This window comes from Artemia franciscana, chromosome 15, assembly GCF_032884065.1.
Source record: "Artemia franciscana chromosome 15, ASM3288406v1, whole genome shotgun sequence".
Taxonomy (NCBI): Eukaryota; Metazoa; Arthropoda; class Branchiopoda; order Anostraca; family Artemiidae; genus Artemia; species Artemia franciscana.
In genome coordinates, this window is record NC_088877.1 from 19,436,049 (window position 1) to 19,456,378 (window position 20,330).

A 20,330-nucleotide genomic window follows, 5' to 3' on the forward strand; every position below is an offset into this window, starting at 1 on the left:
CTGAATCTGTAATTGGGGCCAAGGATTTGGACTAAAGGGCGGTTAAAAGGATTGTAATATGAGGTAAAACTAGATAACTTTTATTTAAAATGTATTAATTTTTTAAAATGTTTAAAAAGAAATCGAACTAAAAGTTTATTAGAACCTGATAACACAGAGCAAACAAGATGCATTGTTAAAATAGACATTTACTCTTTCTAACTCTTTAAAAAGAGACAAGAATATGATTAAGATAACTCAAACCTTGTGCCCCTAATTGGTTACCAGTAATACCAAAGATAACTTTTAGACGTCTTAAACAACACAGTCCTAATATTTATTCGTTTGAAAAATCTTTTTCGAATCTGCTCCCTCCTTCGGCTCTTAGCCGTTCTATAACATACGAAATCCCTTGGATTGGTTTTGAAGGGTCTAGATTTTCAATTATATACCAAATACTATTAATTTCAAGCCAAATACAAGTTGAATGATAAAAATCTAATTGATTCGTCACGGCAATCTCAGCTAAGAAGAAAATATCAAAGATTATTTATTGACCGATGATAATGGAACATTAAAATATATAATCTTTTTTGTGTATGTTTGTTTCAGAGTAACCACGTTAGGGCAGCTTCTCCTTATACCCGTCTTATCCACCATTTCTTTTTTTGTGTTAATTTTTGTTAATCAAGTCATTCTTCGTTATTATTACAATTACAACCAGATGTATTGATATACGTTCACTATTTATATACCCGATTTTCTGAGCCCCGTTCGGGGGTCAATGTTTATTGTAGCTTTAGGTGAACTAAATAAACAAGCTAAAAAGTTGACGAAAAAATTATTGGTAACTAAATTAGGGAGACGAATCTTACCAAAGTATCATCAACATTCGTTAATTTAACTGAATAGATGTGCCGTAAAGTATCTGATAGGCCCTGACAATTATGAACCACTTTTCTTATCTGCTCTGATTCAAGGACATCTTTGATACAATTTGGCTTTCCACGCACAAAAGCTCTCCTTCCTAGTATCAAAAGGTCAAAGATAAAGACGTGATCATCACACATAATATTCAATAAAGATGGCGTACCAAGCCGAGTAGGGCTCCCAATATTTATGATTGATATTCCTATTTCAGATGAATTACATATCGTTTCAACCTAAAAGGAGAAAAAAAATATACTAAAATAAGTAAATGTATACAGACCTTTACTATTTAGGTATAGACACGTAAGCTAGCACTTTTTTCGAGCGAAGGGATGAGATTCGTTCAAACAGAAATAGTGGGCAAGTGTTAGAAATATCTAATTTGTAAGGTTTTAGATGAAGGAGCAGAGATTAAAAGATTGGAAACGCGCCTATTTTGAGGTCTTCAGTATCAAATTGTAATATTTTTTAATAAAGTTTGAAAAAGTATCATTTTAACTTCGTCGTTGTCATGGTTATAAATTTAGTATTTTACGAAAGATTCTTCCTTTACTTCTAAAATGCGCTTAAGCAGATTCTACAATTTGGACCGTGAAAAACACCCTCCAGATATTATAAATAGAAAAAAATATATATATATATATGAAAACATTCGAAAAAGGAGTCTAGAAGAAGATAATGAGCACCTAGGAGAGAAGACTACACCAGTAAAAAAAAAACACAGGTTGATAAAATGATATGATTCAATGATTGATGAGACCATATCAAATAAATAAATGAAATAAAAAAAGAATTTTTTCACCCTAGAAATAGAAAAAGTCTCTTCAAAAATCCCTTGAAATTTCTTTTTTCACACCTTCTTTTTAAACATTTTTAAACCATTTTAAACATCTAATACATTTTAAATAAAACTTATCTAGTTTTCCTTATATTGCAATTCTTTTAACCGCCCTTCAGTCCAAATCCTTGGCCCCAATTACAGGTGTAGAACTTTCCCTGCATGCATAAAAGTTTCCTTTAAAAACACTTTAAAACTGCATAAAACTTTAAAACTACCTGTTATGTTAGCTAATTTTTAGTATTCTTTCGGAAGAAGTGTTCCACTGCACCCCCAAGGAAAAGAGAAAAAAGAGCAATAAATTAATAACAAAACAAAAACAAACTAAAGACAAAAACTAAACACTTCAAAATACATTACAGCTTCAATACATCACTGTGTCAGTACCAAGGTCCAAACATGGGTTTGATAGACGGGAATTATACAGAGAAACTTACTTTCCCAAGGCCAACAAAAATAAATATTCTTACAAAATAAGACGTATGGGTCCACGAGAGAGAACGTAGAAAATATTCCGTTAATCGAAGGAAACAGTACGAAGTTTTTACTCGACTGAATTCGTAATAATTTCCTAATTATGCGATGCGTAGATAATACGACAAGCCGACGGAGTTGGAAAGTTTTGAAAGAAGACGAATGTTGAAGCGCATTTATTCGTGACAAAGATAAACATTATCGCTCGACTAGACGTTCAAAGTGAGCTATTGGGAGTAGTAAACTTTACCGACAAAATAATTTTTCTTAAGGGGGAGGGGGGTATTTGAAAAGGGAAGAGATTTCCCTGGAGGGATTTTTTGTAGAATAAAAGGTTCTCCATGAAGGGGAGTCAGATTTCCCGGCATTATTTAAAAATGATCATAAATTAAATAAAAAATTAAATTTCAACTGTAAGTAAGGAACAACGTCAAAACTTAAAACGAAGAGGAATTATTAGGGTAAAGTTGTCGAATAAACTTTACCGACAAAACAATTGGGAAACCAAGATCAGCAATGTTATCAGCTGTCCTGCTTTTGCCGAAAGGTATATTCACTGATGGCACTTGTTTCCGGTTGAAGAAAACAACTTCAGACTATTGGCCATTCAAACCAACACTAATCTTCGTACACTCAGACTGTAACGACGTAAAAACGTCGCCAATGCGCTGAATAGTATAGCTACAGCTCCGAATATCATCCACACAAAAGACGAATGACACCAAGACCGGCAAGGGTGAAAGACGGGGGAACAGCTGATTGCACATCAACAACTCCATTGTTTAAGAGTGAAGGGAAAGAAACAGCACCTTGACGGAAAAGAGTGCTTGGTGAACGACAACGAAGTTATTGAGAGAACAAATAGATATAAAACCGTTAAGTACTTTTTCGTACTCGGTGACTTGCGGCACTTGACATATATACCGATACAAATACTAACCGCTTGATGCAGAATATCGTCGTCATCGTCAATGAAAGTGAAACTTTCATTTGAACCATCGGGAGAGTCTTCAAGACCACTATCTGAAGCTGAAAAAGAAGAAAGATTAGCGAAACAAAGAAACAGAAATATAATAAAGCTATGATGAATTCAAGGCTGCATTTTTTCTAATTCCAGTGCTATCTTTCCTACTGTCGTCCAACTCACTGACCACTAGCTTTGTTCTCTCTCTTTCTCTCTCTCTCTCTCTCTTAAAAAAAAAAAGTGACCCGCTAACCCAGTAACCCATCCGTAATTTCGTTATTACATCCACAGCCTCCTCCCTGATTCGCAATCACAATTTAGAGTAAGGTCGACCGTGAGTCTAAAGGGAGCAGACGAACGTGCTGCAGAACAACAACATACTAGAAAGACGTGTGGACCTTTTATTTTTTTATTTGAAATTTATTTGCTCTTCTCTCTCCTTTTCTCTTCTATACATAGTTACCATAAATACTTTTTTTTTCAAATTTTGACAATTACTGTTACTTTCTAATTAGAAAGTAACAGTAATTAGTTACAATTAATGTTTTTTTTTCAAATCTTGAAAACTACTTTCTACCCAAAAACAGTTTTATTTGAACTATCCGAAAGGATGCGAGAATGATTCCGTATATTCCAATCATTTTCAAAAAAATATTAAATTCTTACTATTTAGAAAAATTCGTATTTACTAATTTGCTAATATGATGAAACCTATAAGACCAGAAGTGTCAAATTTGTTATACGCAGACGTTAAAACATTTAAAAATACACAAGTAAGTATGAAAAAAGACGATAACAAAACGACATGAGACAATTTTTGCCGCGTGAATAAATTTTTGGTGTGGAACAGTAAAGCATATCAATAGAAATCCCAAAACCAAAAACAGCTCTTTTTTCTTTCTTTGTAAACAATTTACACAAGATTTCCTTATCCAAACATTAGGGAGAGAAATGATGATTAGGAAAAAAGCAAAAAGCTTCAGAGAAAATGGGACGAAGGAGGAAAGACTAGAAAAGTGGTGCCCTGTTGTAGACATCATACTGGGAATACCTATTGTAGCGCTTACCTGCTTGAAGAGCTGCAAGCAAGCTCTGAGCTAAGTCGTCATTTTCTGTCGCCAAATCAAATAAGTCGTTTAGATTTTCTTCTTGGTTAAACTGTTGAGAGGTCGTATCCGAGGAATGTGGAAAGTGAATGGTACTGGCGGGTTCTTTAATGATTCTCACTAAAGAGAAAAGACAGCTCAAAATTCAAAGAAAACATAATAAAAGATATAATGCTAGATGGAATTCTAGCTAATTCTAATAAAATGATAGATCTATCTTTAACCTTAAGGTGAAACGACCTCTAACAGTACGTCCTGAGTTTTTTCCGCGTGTAGCATGTGTTTAAAGTGTAGAATATGGTTCCAAATGAGCTTAAAGGTAAGAGCCCACTTTGATCTTTAATAAATTATGTAACCGGATTTAGAGTGATCGGAGTATGGATACCCCCCCCCCCCCACACCTCGTATTTGCTCGAAATGCATCTGATTTTAATTTTGAGATGGCCATTTGTTGTCGTTGAAACTTCGAAAACAGCTCATTCGATTCGAAATTGAAAGGGCCAGTGCCCTTTTTAATAGTCGAAAGTGATTGGAGGGGAACTAGCCCCCATCCCACCTCAACCATTTCCCCAAACACATCCAACAAAAATTTTGAGAGAGCCATTTTGTTCAACACAATTGAAAGGTCCAGAAATTACGTCATTGAGGATGGCAGCCCCCCCCCCCACAGTCCTTAGGGCAAGGTAAATTATGCTCTGGGGGTATATAAGGTACATATAGAGAGGATGATCATATAACCTTTAGAGGGGGCTCATTGGATTCGTAAGAAGAAGTTCTAGTGACCTTTTTAAGACTCTAGTGATCGGAGGATGGATACCCCCCACAACACCTCATATTTTACCGAAAAGAATCTGATGGAAATTTTGAGATGGCCATCTGTTGTCGTAGAAACTGCGGAACAGCTCATTCGATTGGAAACTGAAAGGGCCAGTGCTCTTTTAAATAGTAAATGTGATCGGAGGGCAACTAACCCCCTCCCTCGCCCACCATTTTCCCAAACACATCCAATCAAAATTTTGAGATTTTCATTTTGTTCAACGTAATTTTAGGGACCGGAAATTATGTGTTTGAGGATGAAAACTCCCTGACCCCCCCCCCCCACACACAACCATCAGGGCAAGGTAAGTTATGCCTTGGGGGCATATAAGGTTTATATAGAGAGGGTGATCGTATATACTTCAGAGATGTCTCATTGTATTGTTAATCGGAAGTTCTAGTGCCCGTTTTATGATTCAGAGTAATCAGAGGGTGGATAACCCCCCCTCCAAACTTCGTATTTTGAGATGGCCATTTACTGTCGTAGAAACTTCAAAAAAGGCTCATTCGAGTGGAAACTGAAAGGGCTAGTGCTCTTTTTATAAGTCAAAAGTGATTGAAGGGCAACAAGCCCCCGTCCCACGCCCATCAATTCCCAACACATCTAATCAAATTTTGAGATAGCCATTTTGTTCAGTGTAGTTGAAAGATCCAGAAATTATGTCTTTGACAAGCCCCATAACTTCTCAGACCAGAACATAATTTGCACTTCACTGAAAATAATGGCTGTGGATTGTGAGTTTAGCATACATATACTGATATATATTCCTTAAGTTTTGATAACTTTTAATTTGTTAAAGTCAAAAAGTTAAAATATTTTAAACACATTTTTTTTATTTAAATCATATAATAAATAACCGAGTCAAACTCAAAATAAGCAAAAATTAACATCAGGGAAAATTGTGTGAGAAGCGCAAATTGTGTTCTGGTCTTGAGAAGGCATAGGGGTTATCAGCCCTACTCATGTTAATTTTTGCTCGTTTTGAGTTTGACTGGGCTATTTATTGTAATTTCTGTTCGTTTTGAGTTTCATTTGTTTATTGATAGTGATTTGTGGTAGTTTTGTGCTTGGAAGATTATTTGACTTTATTTTTGCTCATTATTAGCATAATAGAGTTCTTCACTTTCCTTTGAAAAACTTGTCATGTGGAAAAAGTATTTTAAATTAATTGCACAAAAAAGTTAAGACACTGAAGAAGTGACAGGAGTAAAATTTAGCACGGCTAAGGCTGCATTAGATCAATAAAGTAAAAAGAAGAAGAAAGTAACTAACACAGAAAAACAGCTACAACAGAAATTTCCAGGTTTGAAATAAAAACCTCTTTCAAATTACTTTTCAAAAGACAGACATTTTAAACGTAGTACTTCCGAAAATTTCAGAACACAAGCGCCATATTAAGAGAGTGTATCTTATTGTTGGTAAGGCAAAGGTAAAGGATACGGCATTAGACTTTACAGTCCGTACCGGCGGTGCTGATCTCCGTTTCTTGGACCTTCAGCCAGGAAGTGCAATGGGGGGTTATCTTATTGTTGGCCGGAAATCAGTTAAAAAATGAGTATAATTCGAACTAAAAGTGAGATAATCACCGTAAAAAGGGCAATTTAACAAATTATGAAACAAATCGGGTACTTTTTGTTAAAGTAATGATAAAATACGTTAGCGTACACAATTGCAGAGAAGCATTTAGTTTGGAACGGAAACACAAGGGGTTTTCCAAGGATTAGAACACATCAGCGCCATCTAGTACCTTTAGCAAAATTCGTATTTCTACTTTTTGCGTTCGAATAGCTAAAAATACATTATTTTTGATGGTAGTGGTTGATAATTCCCATATAAACTATGTTAGAGGGTCAGTGATCCTAAGTTGTTTTTTCAGTCTCATGCAGAATCATGCAGATCCTTCTTTTATGAAAACACACTGAAACAATATAACATTTATTTCCATATAATCTTAAAAGCCGGACACAAATACAGTCGATAGGCCACTTCTAGTCTACACTAGTAATAGCTGCTAGTTGCAAATGCACAATACATATACAGGTTTTGATTCAACAGCTATCTTAAAACTGAATATCAAATGAACTGTAACACATCTAATCAAGAAAAAAAATCCGTACAGTTCACAAAAACTGCTTACCATTTTGAATATCCTGTTTATGGAAAGAAGACTGGTAAGAGCTTGTTCTGATTACTATTGAATGGGCTCCAACGGTAAGTACTTTGCCTGTCACGGATCTATCACTTTTGAAATCTAATTGAACAGTCAAACCAACCCAACTTTTGTCGAGTTGTACACCCATTGTTGATAAAGAAACTGAAATTTATCAACGAATTAAAACACTCAATTTTTTAAGTCCAAGAATTAAATACATATTTTCGTATTTAATATATATATTACCAAAACTACTTTACCTTTTTTTTGTTCAAAGAAATACACAGAGTGAAAGACAGAAAACAAAATATAGAGTAAATAATATTTTTTTTTTTAAACAAACCCTTTTTCGTTCAATCATTTCCTGAAATTGAAGATTAAATTGCGCACGAGACAATTATTAGAAATTCTATATTATAGAGACTTTTATTACAAGAGCCCAACTAATAAAATTTAAGTTTAAATTTTATCATAGATTCAATCGTAGGTCGTAGATCAAATATAGGCTAATCATTCTAGAGCTTGGGTTGAAAAAAAAACCTGCAAACAGATGAATTTTGCATAAAAATATGTAGAAAAATCAGGAAAAGAATGTACTAGGAAATCCCAAAACTCAAAACCTAGAAATGTCTGAAAATCGCAATTAAAAGCCCAAATTCTGGGCCAAAATAAAAATTAATACTTGGCTTTGAATTGATTTTCAACTATATATTATGACCTACTGATAACTATTATCAGCTCTAAAATCGCTCCAGATTTCATTTTAACTAAAACCGAAGTCGGTTTTGATTAAAGTAAAGGGGTATCACGCCCTTAATTAGAATCATAATATTGATTGGCTTTTATTGATTTTACGTTAATAGTCTGTTTCAGCTTCAACTCGCCTTGGTCCTCCTTGTCCTAAACTGCTTTCATAGAGTTTTAGACTAAGCATTTTGAAAAGGAGTTCGTCGCATCCCACATCTTTTCCAAGAGGATTTTGCTGTTTGACACACCAACTTACACGTGAATCTGATTGCACAAATCAGTCCCTTGAGCGCAGGCTTTGCATCTGCAATAGCTGGCATGAAATTATTATCTTTAAGTTGCCAACCCCCAAGTGGTAGGGTCCAGACTGGAAGAATTTTCATTCGGCTAAGCTATCCGAAAGAAGACTGGATAGAAGTGGCAAGAAACAGCCTATAATACGGCTGGAAGTCTAAAGGCTGAAGGATATCAACTTTGAGTTTGCTAATGAAAAGCCAATATCACAGGCAAAGGAGCGTTTCATCCTTTTTAGCCTTGCATAGGCTGTGTAGCCCCTGCTCTCAAGCTTTAACTAGTTCCTCTTTCGACAATGAGTGTCTTGGTTGAACACTGAAGCAGCTTCGTGAAAACAGTTGCCACGTTTCGCAAGCTTGAGCCCGACCGTCTTAGTGGACAAATGTTCTCTTGATGAAGCTACAATAAGGAAGATATGTACGAACAGAATCTCAGCAGCAGCATTACCGAAATACTGCTTTTTACTAGGGCTGCTTTAAAGTTTCAAGAGAATGCGGTGTTTTCTTTTAAGTGACCCAGTAGAGCTAAATAATCTGCATCACTACCGACAACCAAAAATTCTATCGTAGTAGCAACAGAAACAGTCATCTTCACAATAACAAAGCCAGCATCACCTGTGGTACGACGAAGACTAATTCCCTTCTGTTCAAGTCGTTGTGAAAGCAGCAAGACGAACCTCAACTTGCTCAAGCAAATGAGCAGTCATTCCAAATTAGCTTTTGTTGTTAGCAGACCAAATGTCTGCAGTCAAGTATACATAGTCTGTTAGTTCAAACTCACGAATTATAGCCTTCTGTACTTCACAGCTGAAATGGCTCCATCTGTATCTATTTTCCCATTAATCTGGAAAAAAACTACCCATTCAAAACAGAAGACAATTCAGCATACTCCATGGTTTCCTTGTTTAAAATCTCAGCTACTGAGCACTACTTCAGAAAAGTAGAATCCCTTTTTAGACGATTAAAAAGCAGTGCGAGTCTTCCAAATAAAGTTGGTATTGAAATTGAACACTGGTCTAAGAGTACCTGAGTACTTAAGGACCCTCAAATACTTCTAACTTTAATTAAATACTAATATTAAGTACTTTCAGGATCTTTTCTTAAGTAGAGTAAATGTACTGAGATTGTTTGCTCAAGTAACTACTTAAGGACTTTTGATTAAATAATTCTCAACACTGACCACAAGTAGATGAAGTATCAGTTGCATGCAGTCACAGTTACAATCAGAAATTGTCGCAGGTCAGTAGTGGTTAGTGTCGCAGTAACAACCAGTCGCATTTGCAACCTCAGTACTAGAAAAAGTAGTAGTACTGGCCCTGAAAGTTTCCCGTTAGTACCCTTACTCGTTCCTTAGATATGGTAGATATGCCTTTTTAATAACTTGGATGCAGATAGTGTCTTTTGATTTAACTCAACATGTCCCTTAACATTCCTTGAAAATTCACCTCAATACTCGTAGTCTTTCTGGTCACATCCAGGATCAAACAGAGGAAGGAGGGGGGCGACTCCCCTCCGCCTCCTTAATCTTTTTAGGTGCACCCTCTGCTCAACATTGATCGAAATTTGTATTTGTTACTTTGTTCTAACTAGTCAAAAGGTCTAATAGCTATGCCTCCAGGGATGCCATACTCTCCAAAGTCTTGGTCCAAGGATTGTAAATTATACAATTCGCATATTGTTTACCGAAAGGAATTATTTTTTAGAAAGGGTGAACGTTTGATTCTGGGTGTATCCGAAAATCCTATGAAGATTCAGGTGAAACTTAGGAGGATGTTGGGGGGTATGTTAAACTAAATCAAAAGGCACCAAATTTATCTAGTTGGTCGAAAAAGAGAATCTGCAATATTTCAGACGAAAGGGGTGGTTATTAAACCCCGATCAATGTTGATACTTAAAAACACCAGTAGAACTATCGATTTCCAAGCGAATGAGCTCCTTCCAAAGTTTATATGATCTCCCCACAAAAAGCCTTATATTCTTACAATAGGCAAAATACGTAACTTACAGCTTTTACCTGGGGGCTGTGGGGGCATGGCATTCCTGGGGGCAGAGTTATTCGACCTTTGGACTATTTTGAACAATATAGCTATCCAAAAATTTGATCAGATGAATTTAGGAAAAAGGAGCTCTGGGATGGAGGGGAGGGCTGATTGCCCTCCGATTAGTTTCATCTCTTAAAGATGGAAGTAGAACTTTCAATTTCCAATTGAACGAGCCCCCTTCAAAGTTTATACGGCCACCCCTTCAATAAAGTGCCTCAGGAAAAAACAATAATTCATTGAAGCCTTATATCCCTTTACTATAAGCAACGCTGTTCCGTTGCCTCTAGTAACGACATTAATTCCTAGAAATCTCAACAATTCAAGATTTAAGACTTTATATAACATCATTTTGGATTTTTAAATGCTATAATTATAAAAGAGAAAGTTTAAAATATAGTTGGCTTAACAATATTCTAGTCCCCTACTCAATGAAGTATAATTGTTCCAATTATTTTATTGTCTATTTCTGCAAGATTATTTCTCTCAGCCGCAAATCGTAAATTTAGTAAATCAACTGATCGCGGTCTTTTTTTTTTACCAATTTTTGTTATTATTATTATTATAGTTTTTTATTTGATATCGGAAGAAGTTAATCAATCTTAAACCAATCAGCGACAACACTGTAGGGTTACCAGTAGTAAAGCCGCATGCCTTAAATTTTCTCCCAATAGCCACTTCATATGGAAGGAGTAGTCGTAAAAACTTGAGGAGGTGCTCATTCGATTGAAAACTAAAAGTTCTCTTTTTAAGAGTCAAATATGATTGGAGGGCAACCAGACATTCTCCACTGGCCTTTTAGTAACCCAGCCCTCTCCTCCCCCCGTAACCTCAAAAAACATTCCAGCAAAATTTGAGATAACCATTTTGTTTAAGAATTCGGAAGGTCAAAAATATATGCCTCTAAGGATGACACGACTCTCACAGGTCAAGAGGCTAAGGCCGTAAATTATACAAATGGGCGATTGTTGAAACATATATTTTACAATGGAAAAGGGAACTAGCGCAATATCTAAGGAATGGCTAAGGGTAACAAGCTGAAATCTCCAGATAATGCTATGAAGAATGTTGAATTAAACAAAAAGATACTATGCACTGAAGGGATTAAGAGTCAAAAGAGATTGGAGGGAAACCAGCCTCCATCACTTCCTATTTTGCTAACCTCCTTCCCTTCCTTTTACAGGTGTACTGGTTAATACCATCTATCCCCTAGGGGATTAAGCTGTACTCCAGGGTTGTCGTAAGTCTTTCTTGGAGAAAAGATATGAACTTCGGTTATAATAGGGACTCTGAAAGACAGAACAAGGAAAGTGGTAGCCTTGCTTTACCCGTTGCATTTTATATGTATATTGCAATACTTACCTTCTTGACGAGCTGCACTCGATGTCTGAGCTAAGGCATCAATCCTTGTCGCCAAATGCGACACATTATTTTGACTTCGTTCTTGGCTAAACGGTTTGGAGGTCGAAGAGGAGGAGCTTGAAGTGGTAACAGTAGCGGCGGTCGCACTAATCACTTTCACTAGACAGAAGACAAAGCACAAGATTAAAGACATAATAAGGGTATGGAATAAGGGTTCTAGAATATAACTCTAGAAGAATACTAGACCTACCTTTGACCTTTAGGTGAAACAAGTACATTCTAATTTTTCCTCTTGAGTAGCATACGTCCAGGTGTGGAACATTATATTTCACAAGGGCTGAGATGTAGGAGCTCTTTTGGGTCTATCAAAATAATTTAAAGAAACATTTGTTAAAGGTCAAAACGTTAAAAATAATTTCAATCAAACTAAGTTTAAATTTTCTTTTTCTTTAAACACTAATTGCATTTTTGCTTTCTTGTTAGTTCTATTAAGTAAGGTGGTTGTACATCCAAGGACGAAGGGAGGAGCCCTATTGTTCAGGATAATTAAATATATTTATCGAGGAGGCGTGTGGATTTGTCAAAGACTGAAGTTGAAATCGCGCTGCATAGTAGTAAAGTAGTATAAGTAGTAAAACTTTTGAAGTTTATGGATATCAGCGCACCTTTTGTCAGGGAGGAAGGTATTTAAGTCCCTTTTCTTTATAAACTGAACTCGGTTGAACCTTGAATACTTTAACACACTTTAGAAATATTTTTGGAAAGTAATGGAGTTCTGTGCATGAAAAGCATATTGTCACAGTCTTTTGTCACTGTTTTCATGCATATTCAGTCGTACAAGCTTTGCTTGTAACCATTTTTTGTTTATTATCTGTTTAATGAATAAATCCTTCTCTCTCTAAGAAATATACATTTTCGGGCATTTTTAGTCTGAAATGTGCAGATTCTCTGGCATTTTGACATTTCGCTAAGGCTTCACAAGAGAATTCTCGGACACTACCTGAAGAGGAGAAGCGTGGAGTCAGAGAGGAAAAGAAATTTGCCTTTTTGTCCTAAAATTTTATAGTTCTTTTGATTTAATATTTTGCTCCAAGTAGTATGATTAAATCAAAGATAAAAAAAATTTAGTCTAACTGCAAATATTTTAGTCCGTGGATGTCCATAGCATTTTGAATAAATTATTAAGTATTTCCCAGTCATGGCAATGATATCATTTTAACAAAAGGTTCTCCAGAAAATGTGACGCGAACCAAGTTACCATTCCCCCACCGCATATGAAAGGATTAAATACAGGCATCCATCATCAATTCAACGTTGTTCATCCTGAATCTTTAGCCAATTTCCAATTATCAAATATTTCGTGGTAACAAACTGTAAGTAAGGAGCGACGCGGTCCAATAGTTATTATTAGTTATTAATAGTAATTATTCTGTGTGTGAAGGAGCTGCCCACGCCCTAGAAGAAATTAAATAAAAATACCTCGGCTGTTTCGCTACCATGCGGTGTACGTGCATTTCGCGGTATTACTTGAAAAACAATCAGAAATTAAATTAAAAAAAAAAATTCAACTGAAAGTAACGAGCAACATTAAAACTTAAAACGAACAGAAACTATTCCGTATATGAAAGGGACTATCCCCTTTTCAATTTCTCACTCCTTCGTTTTAAGTTTTAATTTTGCTCCTTACTTTCAGGTGAAAAAACTTGTTTTTTTTTACTTATAACGCAGGATACAGCTACTTAACAATGGTTTTATTCGTCCCTTCAGTCGTTTGTTCAATTCAAGTGACAGAACAAGAAGAACCAAAGGATGACAAAACTGATTCGTTCTAGAAAGATGCAACTCTAGAATTTGCAGAAGATAGAAATTCTACCGCAAAATAGCTTATGCATCGAGCCACTTCGTTGATTCATTTAAGACACTGAAATGCAATCCTGAAAAAATAAATCTTACGTTGAGCAGTAGAACTGCTCTCATGTCATTTTCCTTCCTTAAAACTACTACAAACGACTATACTAACTTGAAACTTTTTTGGGGGAAAAGATAAGAAATAAACTTACAATGGACTTAGGACAAAAAACCCTACCGCCTAGCTTTCACTGTCACATTTTCACTCCTTGTGAAGAAAACACACAGACTAACAAGTACAATAAATTAACTGGACTGAATTTTTAGCAGACCTTTGGTTAAAAAGAATTTCGCATCACAACGAAAATACTGTAAATCCTTGGGGCGGTATTTTACTCCTCATTTCAACTAATGATTTTATTGCTATATATTTCTTTATATCCAACTGTCTTAACGTAGCAAAAGCTACATGGGATTTTTGTAATTGTTACTTAATTTTTCTTTGCTTGCTGTGCATATTGTAACGTTTATGTGCCTTTCAGTTACAGAAACGAATTAAAATAGCTGGACAACTAGCTACCATTTTGCCATGGGCGCTTTGGAATTGTAGCATTGTAAGTATTTAAAAAAAAAACAGTCCAAAATTTATCAGTTCCATCTTAAAATTTCGAAATAAATGGCACTCAAAAGACTATTTAACCAGCTATAAAAAAGAACAATTCAAGCTAGATGTAGGACAATAAGTGTAAATAGACCAATATACAAAAACTTATTTTAAAAATTGGGCAATTTCATGTTAAAGTAGAAATGATTTAAATTAAATTGCAAATTAAACAAAATAATTTGGTTGCAGCGAGCCATCTTATCTCGGCGTATGATTTCAGAAGATTCTACAAGAATTAGAACGTATTGGCGACACCTAGTAACACTAGCAACATTCCTATTTCTACTTTTTAAATTCAACCAGATGGCGATATACGATCTGCGACGGTAGCAGTGAACCCAAGGTACACCTGCGCAATCAATGTGCACGTTTTTATTTCCAAGACCTGCTTCACAATTTAATATTACACGAATCGTAATATATCTATTAAATAAAGAAAAAAATCAACGAAGTTTTACTTGTATAGACATAGAACAAAGCTTACCATCTTCAATATCCTGTTTATAGAAACAAGACTGATAATAATTTGTTCTGATTACAATTGAATTTGCTCCAACGGCAAGTACTTTGCCTGTCACTGATCTCTCACTTGAACAATTAGGCCTCAAATCCAACTGAACAGTTAGGCCAACCCAATTTTTGTCGAGGCATAAATTCATCTTTGAAAACGGCAACTGCAATTCATCAACAAATTAAGACATTAAATTTTTAGCCCAAAAATTACATTTATATCTTCCTGGTTATGCAGTTGAATTACCAGGAGACGCTATTTTATGATAAATTTGTTAATTCTAACGATATGTTCCCAATTGACGAGTTGCTTGACGTACAAGTTCTGTGGTTTCCTTCAAGGACAAAATGAAGTCAAGTAGCATATTGCCGCGCTTACGTCCAGTGAGCAACAGTAAAAAAAAAAGAAAAAAAAAAAAAAAAAAAAAAAAAGAAAGAAAAAAAAAAGATCAAATCCGTGTGCTAAGTCTGGGTGTGAGGGGGGAGGGATATATCCCACGATTAAACAATTTTAGATACATATTATGGGGTGGTTCATCTCCACAAAATCTCCTCCATTCTTTACAATAACCCAAATATACAGAATAAACGAGAGTAAACGTAACACAGATGAAAGTTAGGACCTAAATTATTACAAAAAACCTTTATTTTTTTACCCATTATTATACAAAAATAAAAATCGAAGATAAAATCGTATGCAATACATCTGTTAGAAAGTTTAACCACTTATTATAAAAAGTTTGAATAATTATTTAAGTCATAGTTTAAAATCATAGGTCGCAAATCAAATAGGCTCATATGATCTACAGACTTGTGATAGTAACAAGTACGATATTGCTTATTCGTAATTTTGAATAGAAACGAAAATATTGCCTTTACCTTTTTGAAGAGGAAATTTCAGCTTAAAAATTGAAATAAGAAAAAAACAACAGCACGATTGCAATTTGCAGTCAAACGTGTGCCTTGATAGGACATAGACCACATAAAATTAAGTTAGATAGTCTTTTGAGCCAGAAGTACTGAAGCATTTTCCTTATTCATACTATAAATTTTTTTCAAGTTTGGTATTCCCAACCGTGAAAGTATATAAGCCATCTCAGATGAAACCAATCGATAAAAATTTGCAACCAGAAATTTTCTTTCGTTTGTAAATAAAACATATAAAAAATGAGAGATATCGAAGACATCCGTTGCAGGGAAACCGAGGTTAGAAGGCTATCGTAACAAGAGTTATGGAATCGCAAGAAAAAGAACCCAGGAAAATATCCCGATTCGATAGCCTAGAAAAACAAAATAAACAAAAATGTCCTAAAATTAAAACAAGCTAAAATTACGTTTCCATCTAGTTTCGTTGCCAAAATCATCAGCTAGATTTTTAGCTTTTCAAAAAGGACACAATATAATTTATTTCCTTTGGAGTTATTTAAATTGCAGCTTTTATGCAGCTATTCACATAAACACTAAATTCAAGAAAAGTCTAACCAGACGGCAGAAGGATTGAGTTCTTTCAAGACCTCTTAAAAAGTAAAATATAACTTACCAAATAAATGAATAATATGGGTTTTAGTCAATTTTTTGAGGCTTGGCTGATGAATCAACAGAAAATGCCTTAATTAGGTATGCAACAAGGATTACATGAAGAATGATAACTGCTACGATTACTGAAAGAACGGAGCTTGTAGTTGTCTCTTCACCAAAAATATCTGTGAAAACAGAAATAATAGTAAAAATAATATTAAAAAGGAGCTCTGAGTGATATACTAATGAAACTAATTAAAAAATACTTTTGAAAAAAAAATTTTTTTGGCAACAATGCACTAACAAGTAAGAAATAAATAATTTTTTCTATTACCCAAAATATAGAAATCGGGGAGTAGTCATGACATGCATCATAATTAACTAAACACCTTCTCGCTTTTGCATCCTTAAGATAAGTTTAATCAATACATGACCACGATTACCAGGAAAAGGGTAACTGGTTTTCGCTTAAAAGCCCCATACTTTCATTATTTATGTTATTTTTTTCACTTAAAAGGAAAACAAAATAAAAATGCTTTCACTGTTTAATCCATACGGATATAAAAGCTTGTGTTTTTTAGGTTTTTGTCCTTATTTTACCTTTTTTAGTTTTTAAGAAATCTCGTAATAAGCATTTGCCTGTCAAATTTTGCCAAATATTTTATACAATTAAATTATAAACAAGGGTGAGACTTTCAAAATGAAATGTTTGTCAGGCGTGGCTTTATACAATAATTTGTCTATAGTGCGTATTATTGGGAGTGTTGAAGAGGTTAAGTGCCTTCTTTCTCCCTTCTATCATCCAAATCGAGAACTCTTCCGCGATTCTGAAACGTGGAACATGCTTACTCTTCTGCTGAACATCTGTTGGTGGGGTAGGGGGTGATAGAGGGTATACGGGCCTACTATTATCGTCCATTGTTTATTGTCATCAAAAATCAATTAAGTACATTATCTCAATTGGACCACTGGTTTGGGTGAGATATTAATTACAAGTTTTGGCCCAGATAAACGGTTAGGGTAAACAATCGATTTTTGACAAGCTTTCTTTAACATTTTAAAGAAAGTAGATAAACTAGGTCAATGAAGATTCCAAAGATTTTCCAGATTTGATATTTGAGCCAATTCCTGAAAGTTCTATTCCGTGATTCTTTAAAGTATTGTGGAATCGCTTTCAACATTTTTTACTACCATTTTCCGCATATTATGAAGAAAGAGTTGTTTCCTAATATGTTTCCTTCTCAATAGCCTCCATTCTAGGCTTACACCAAAAATAGATACAATATGGTCCTTGATTCTAGATTATTTTCTGTACCTGGTGTGGTGTTGCTTTTGTACTAAGGGGTCATGCCTAACTTATCAATAAATAACTTTCTAATCCTAAAACCTAATCTCGAGAAACATAAAAACAAACACAAAATACATTATGGTAATATGCATTTCAGTAAAGAAGGCATCTATCTTCCTAACTTTTCTGTTCAGGAAGACAATTAATGATATTTTGGCCTTTTAAATATTGAAATAAAAATTAAATATGCTTTACACCAAACAGGGAAGCGTATTGGCTACCCCAAAAAGGCTTTTCACAATTTCTACTATTTTGGCGTGCAAAAAACGAAGACAAAAGACCAAGACGAAAAAGAAATGAAGATATAAAAAGCAAAACCTCTACGGGAATGATTTTCAGCCGATGAGAAAGAAGATTAAAGCAAAGCGATATATCAACAAAAATATCCTCCAAGCTATCTTCAGTACTTATGCCGGATTCACACGCATAAGATTTCCCATCAAAAAACCGAAAGGAAAAGCCCGAGACTTGTTCATACGGAAAATGTTAACATTTACCTATGTTAAATATCATCTGTATAAACTTCCCTTAGTTCAAAAACTATTTATTTCTCTATGTATCTCCCTTAGTTATATAGATTTTTCTAAGTTCAAAACAGTATAATTATGTACATTCTTCCATAAAATTAATCAGGTTATTCCTTCGAGGGACAGAGAAAAACCAAAACCTTAGATTTTTTCTAGAGGATAAGTCATGCCGAAATCGTACCAACAAGAGCTAAGAGCTCATATGGCACTTGTGACGAGGTCGGAAGAGCCAAGAGATCATATGGTATGAGCTCTAGCAAAATTCTAAGAATCAATAGATTGCTTTAAAAGGAAAATCAGAGGCTTAATGCCGGTTGGGATTTAAAATAAGAGCTCTGAGTCACGAGGTCCTTCTAAATATCAAAATTCATTAAGATCCAATCACCCACTTGTATGTTATAAATACCTCAAATTTTCTAATTTTTCCTCTCCCTTCAGCCCGCCGGGTATTCGAATCGGGGAAAACGCTTTATCAAGTCAATTTGTACAGCTCCCTGGCACGCCTACCAATTTTCATCGTCCTGGCACGTCCAGAAGCACCAAACTCGCCCAAGCACTGAACCCCACCACCTAACTCCCCAAAGAGAGCGGATCCAGTCCGGTTACGTCAGTCACGTATCTACGACATTTATAAGCATTTCCCAGGATTTCTGATTTCCCCCACCAGCTCCCCCCAATGTCAACAGATATAGTCGGGATTTGAAATAAGAGCTCTGAGGCATGAGTTCTTTCTAAATATCAAATTTCATTAAGATCTGGTCACCCGTTCTTATGTTAAAAATACCTCAATTTTTCAAATTTTTCCGAATCAACCCTTCCCAGCTCCCCCAAAGAGAACGGATCCGTACCAATTATGTTAATCTTAAATCTATAACTTGTGCTTATTCTTCCCATTAAGTTTCATCCCGATATCTCCACTCTAAGCGTTTTTCAAGACTTCCGGTTTCCAAGATTTCTGTTTCCCCCCTCCAACCTTCTATGTCCCCGGATCCGATTCGAATTGAAAATGGAGCATCTGAGACATAAGATTCTTCTATACATCAAGTTTCATTGAGATCCGATCACCCATTCGTAAGATATCTCGATTTCACGTCTTCCAAAAATTCCGGCTTCCCCCTCCAACTCCCTTCAATGTCACCGGATCTGGTCGGTATTTAAAATGAGAGTTTTAAAGCACAAGATCCTTCTAGATATCAAAATTCATTAAGACCTGATCACCAGTTCATAATTTACAAATACCTCATTTTTCTAATTTTTCCGAATTACCCCCCCCCCCCCGAAACTCCAACAAAGAAAGTGGATCCGGTCCGGTTATATCAGTCACCTATCTTGGACTTGTGCTTATTCTTTCCACCAAGTATCATCCTGATCTCTCCTCTTTTAGCGTTTTCAAAGATTTTTGCCTGGACCCGGTCTGGATAAAAAATAAAAGATCTGAGTTTCGAGGTCCTTCTAAATATGAAATTTCATTAAGATACGATCACTCTTTCGCAAGTTAAAAATACCTCATTTTTTCTAATTTTTAGAATTAACCTCCTCCTCCCCCCAACTCCCCTAAAGAGAGCAGATCCGTTCGGGTTATGTCAATCCCGCTTATTTTGCCACCAAGTTTCATCCCGATCCCTCCACTCTAAGCATTTTCCAATATTTTAGGCCCCCCCCCTCAACTTCCCCTTCATCGGATAAGGTCGAAATTTAACATAAGAGCTCTGAAACATGATGTCCTTCCAAACATCTAATTTCATTAAGATCCGATCACTCCTTCGTAAGTTAAAAATACCTCATTTTTCTAATTATCTGAAATTAACCCTCCCCCCACTCCCCAAAAGAGAGCAGATCAGTCCAGGTTATGTCAATCACGTATCTAGGACTTGTGCTTATTATTCCCACCAAGTTTCATCCCGATCCCTCCACTCTAAGCGTTTTCCAAGATTTTAGGTTCCCACTCCAACTCCCCCCAATGTCACCGGATCCAGTAGGGATTTAAAAAAGAGCTCTGAGACATGACATCCTTCCAAACATCAAATTTCATTAAGATCCCATCACCCGTTCGTAAGTTAAAAATACTTCATTTTTTCTTTTTCTTTTCGAATTAACCGGCAACCCCCCAACTCCCCCCCGTATGGTCAAATTGGAAAAAAGACTATTTCTAATTTAATCTGGTCCGGTCCTGATATGCCTGCCAAGTTTCATCGTCCTAGGTTGCCTGGAAGT

The 20,330-nt window shown here is 35.4% G+C and overlaps 1 protein-coding gene across 6 annotated transcripts in view; it reads right to left on the bottom strand.

The window, feature by feature from the left end:
• LOC136036146 (uncharacterized) overlaps positions 1–20,330 on the bottom strand; it is a 50,747-nt gene that overhangs the window by 10,404 nt on the left and 20,013 nt on the right. For 4 of the 6 annotated variants that reach the window (XM_065718181.1, XM_065718184.1, XM_065718183.1 and 1 more), the window contains 7 exons: positions 16,264–16,426; positions 14,698–14,887; positions 11,702–11,860; positions 7,246–7,422; positions 4,253–4,411; positions 3,162–3,250; positions 855–1,142 (listed from right to left, as the gene is read on the bottom strand). In XM_065718181.1, the coding sequence (XP_065574253.1) occupies positions 855–1,142; positions 3,162–3,250; positions 4,253–4,411; positions 7,246–7,422; positions 11,702–11,860; positions 14,698–14,872 (1,047 nt within the window). In that variant the 5' untranslated portion in view covers positions 14,873–14,887; positions 16,264–16,426. The remainder of the gene's footprint in view (positions 1–854; positions 1,143–3,161; positions 3,251–4,252; positions 4,412–7,245; positions 7,423–11,701; positions 11,861–14,697; positions 14,888–16,263; positions 16,427–20,330) is intronic. The other 2 variants (XM_065718185.1, XM_065718186.1) reach the window with 1 other exon arrangement.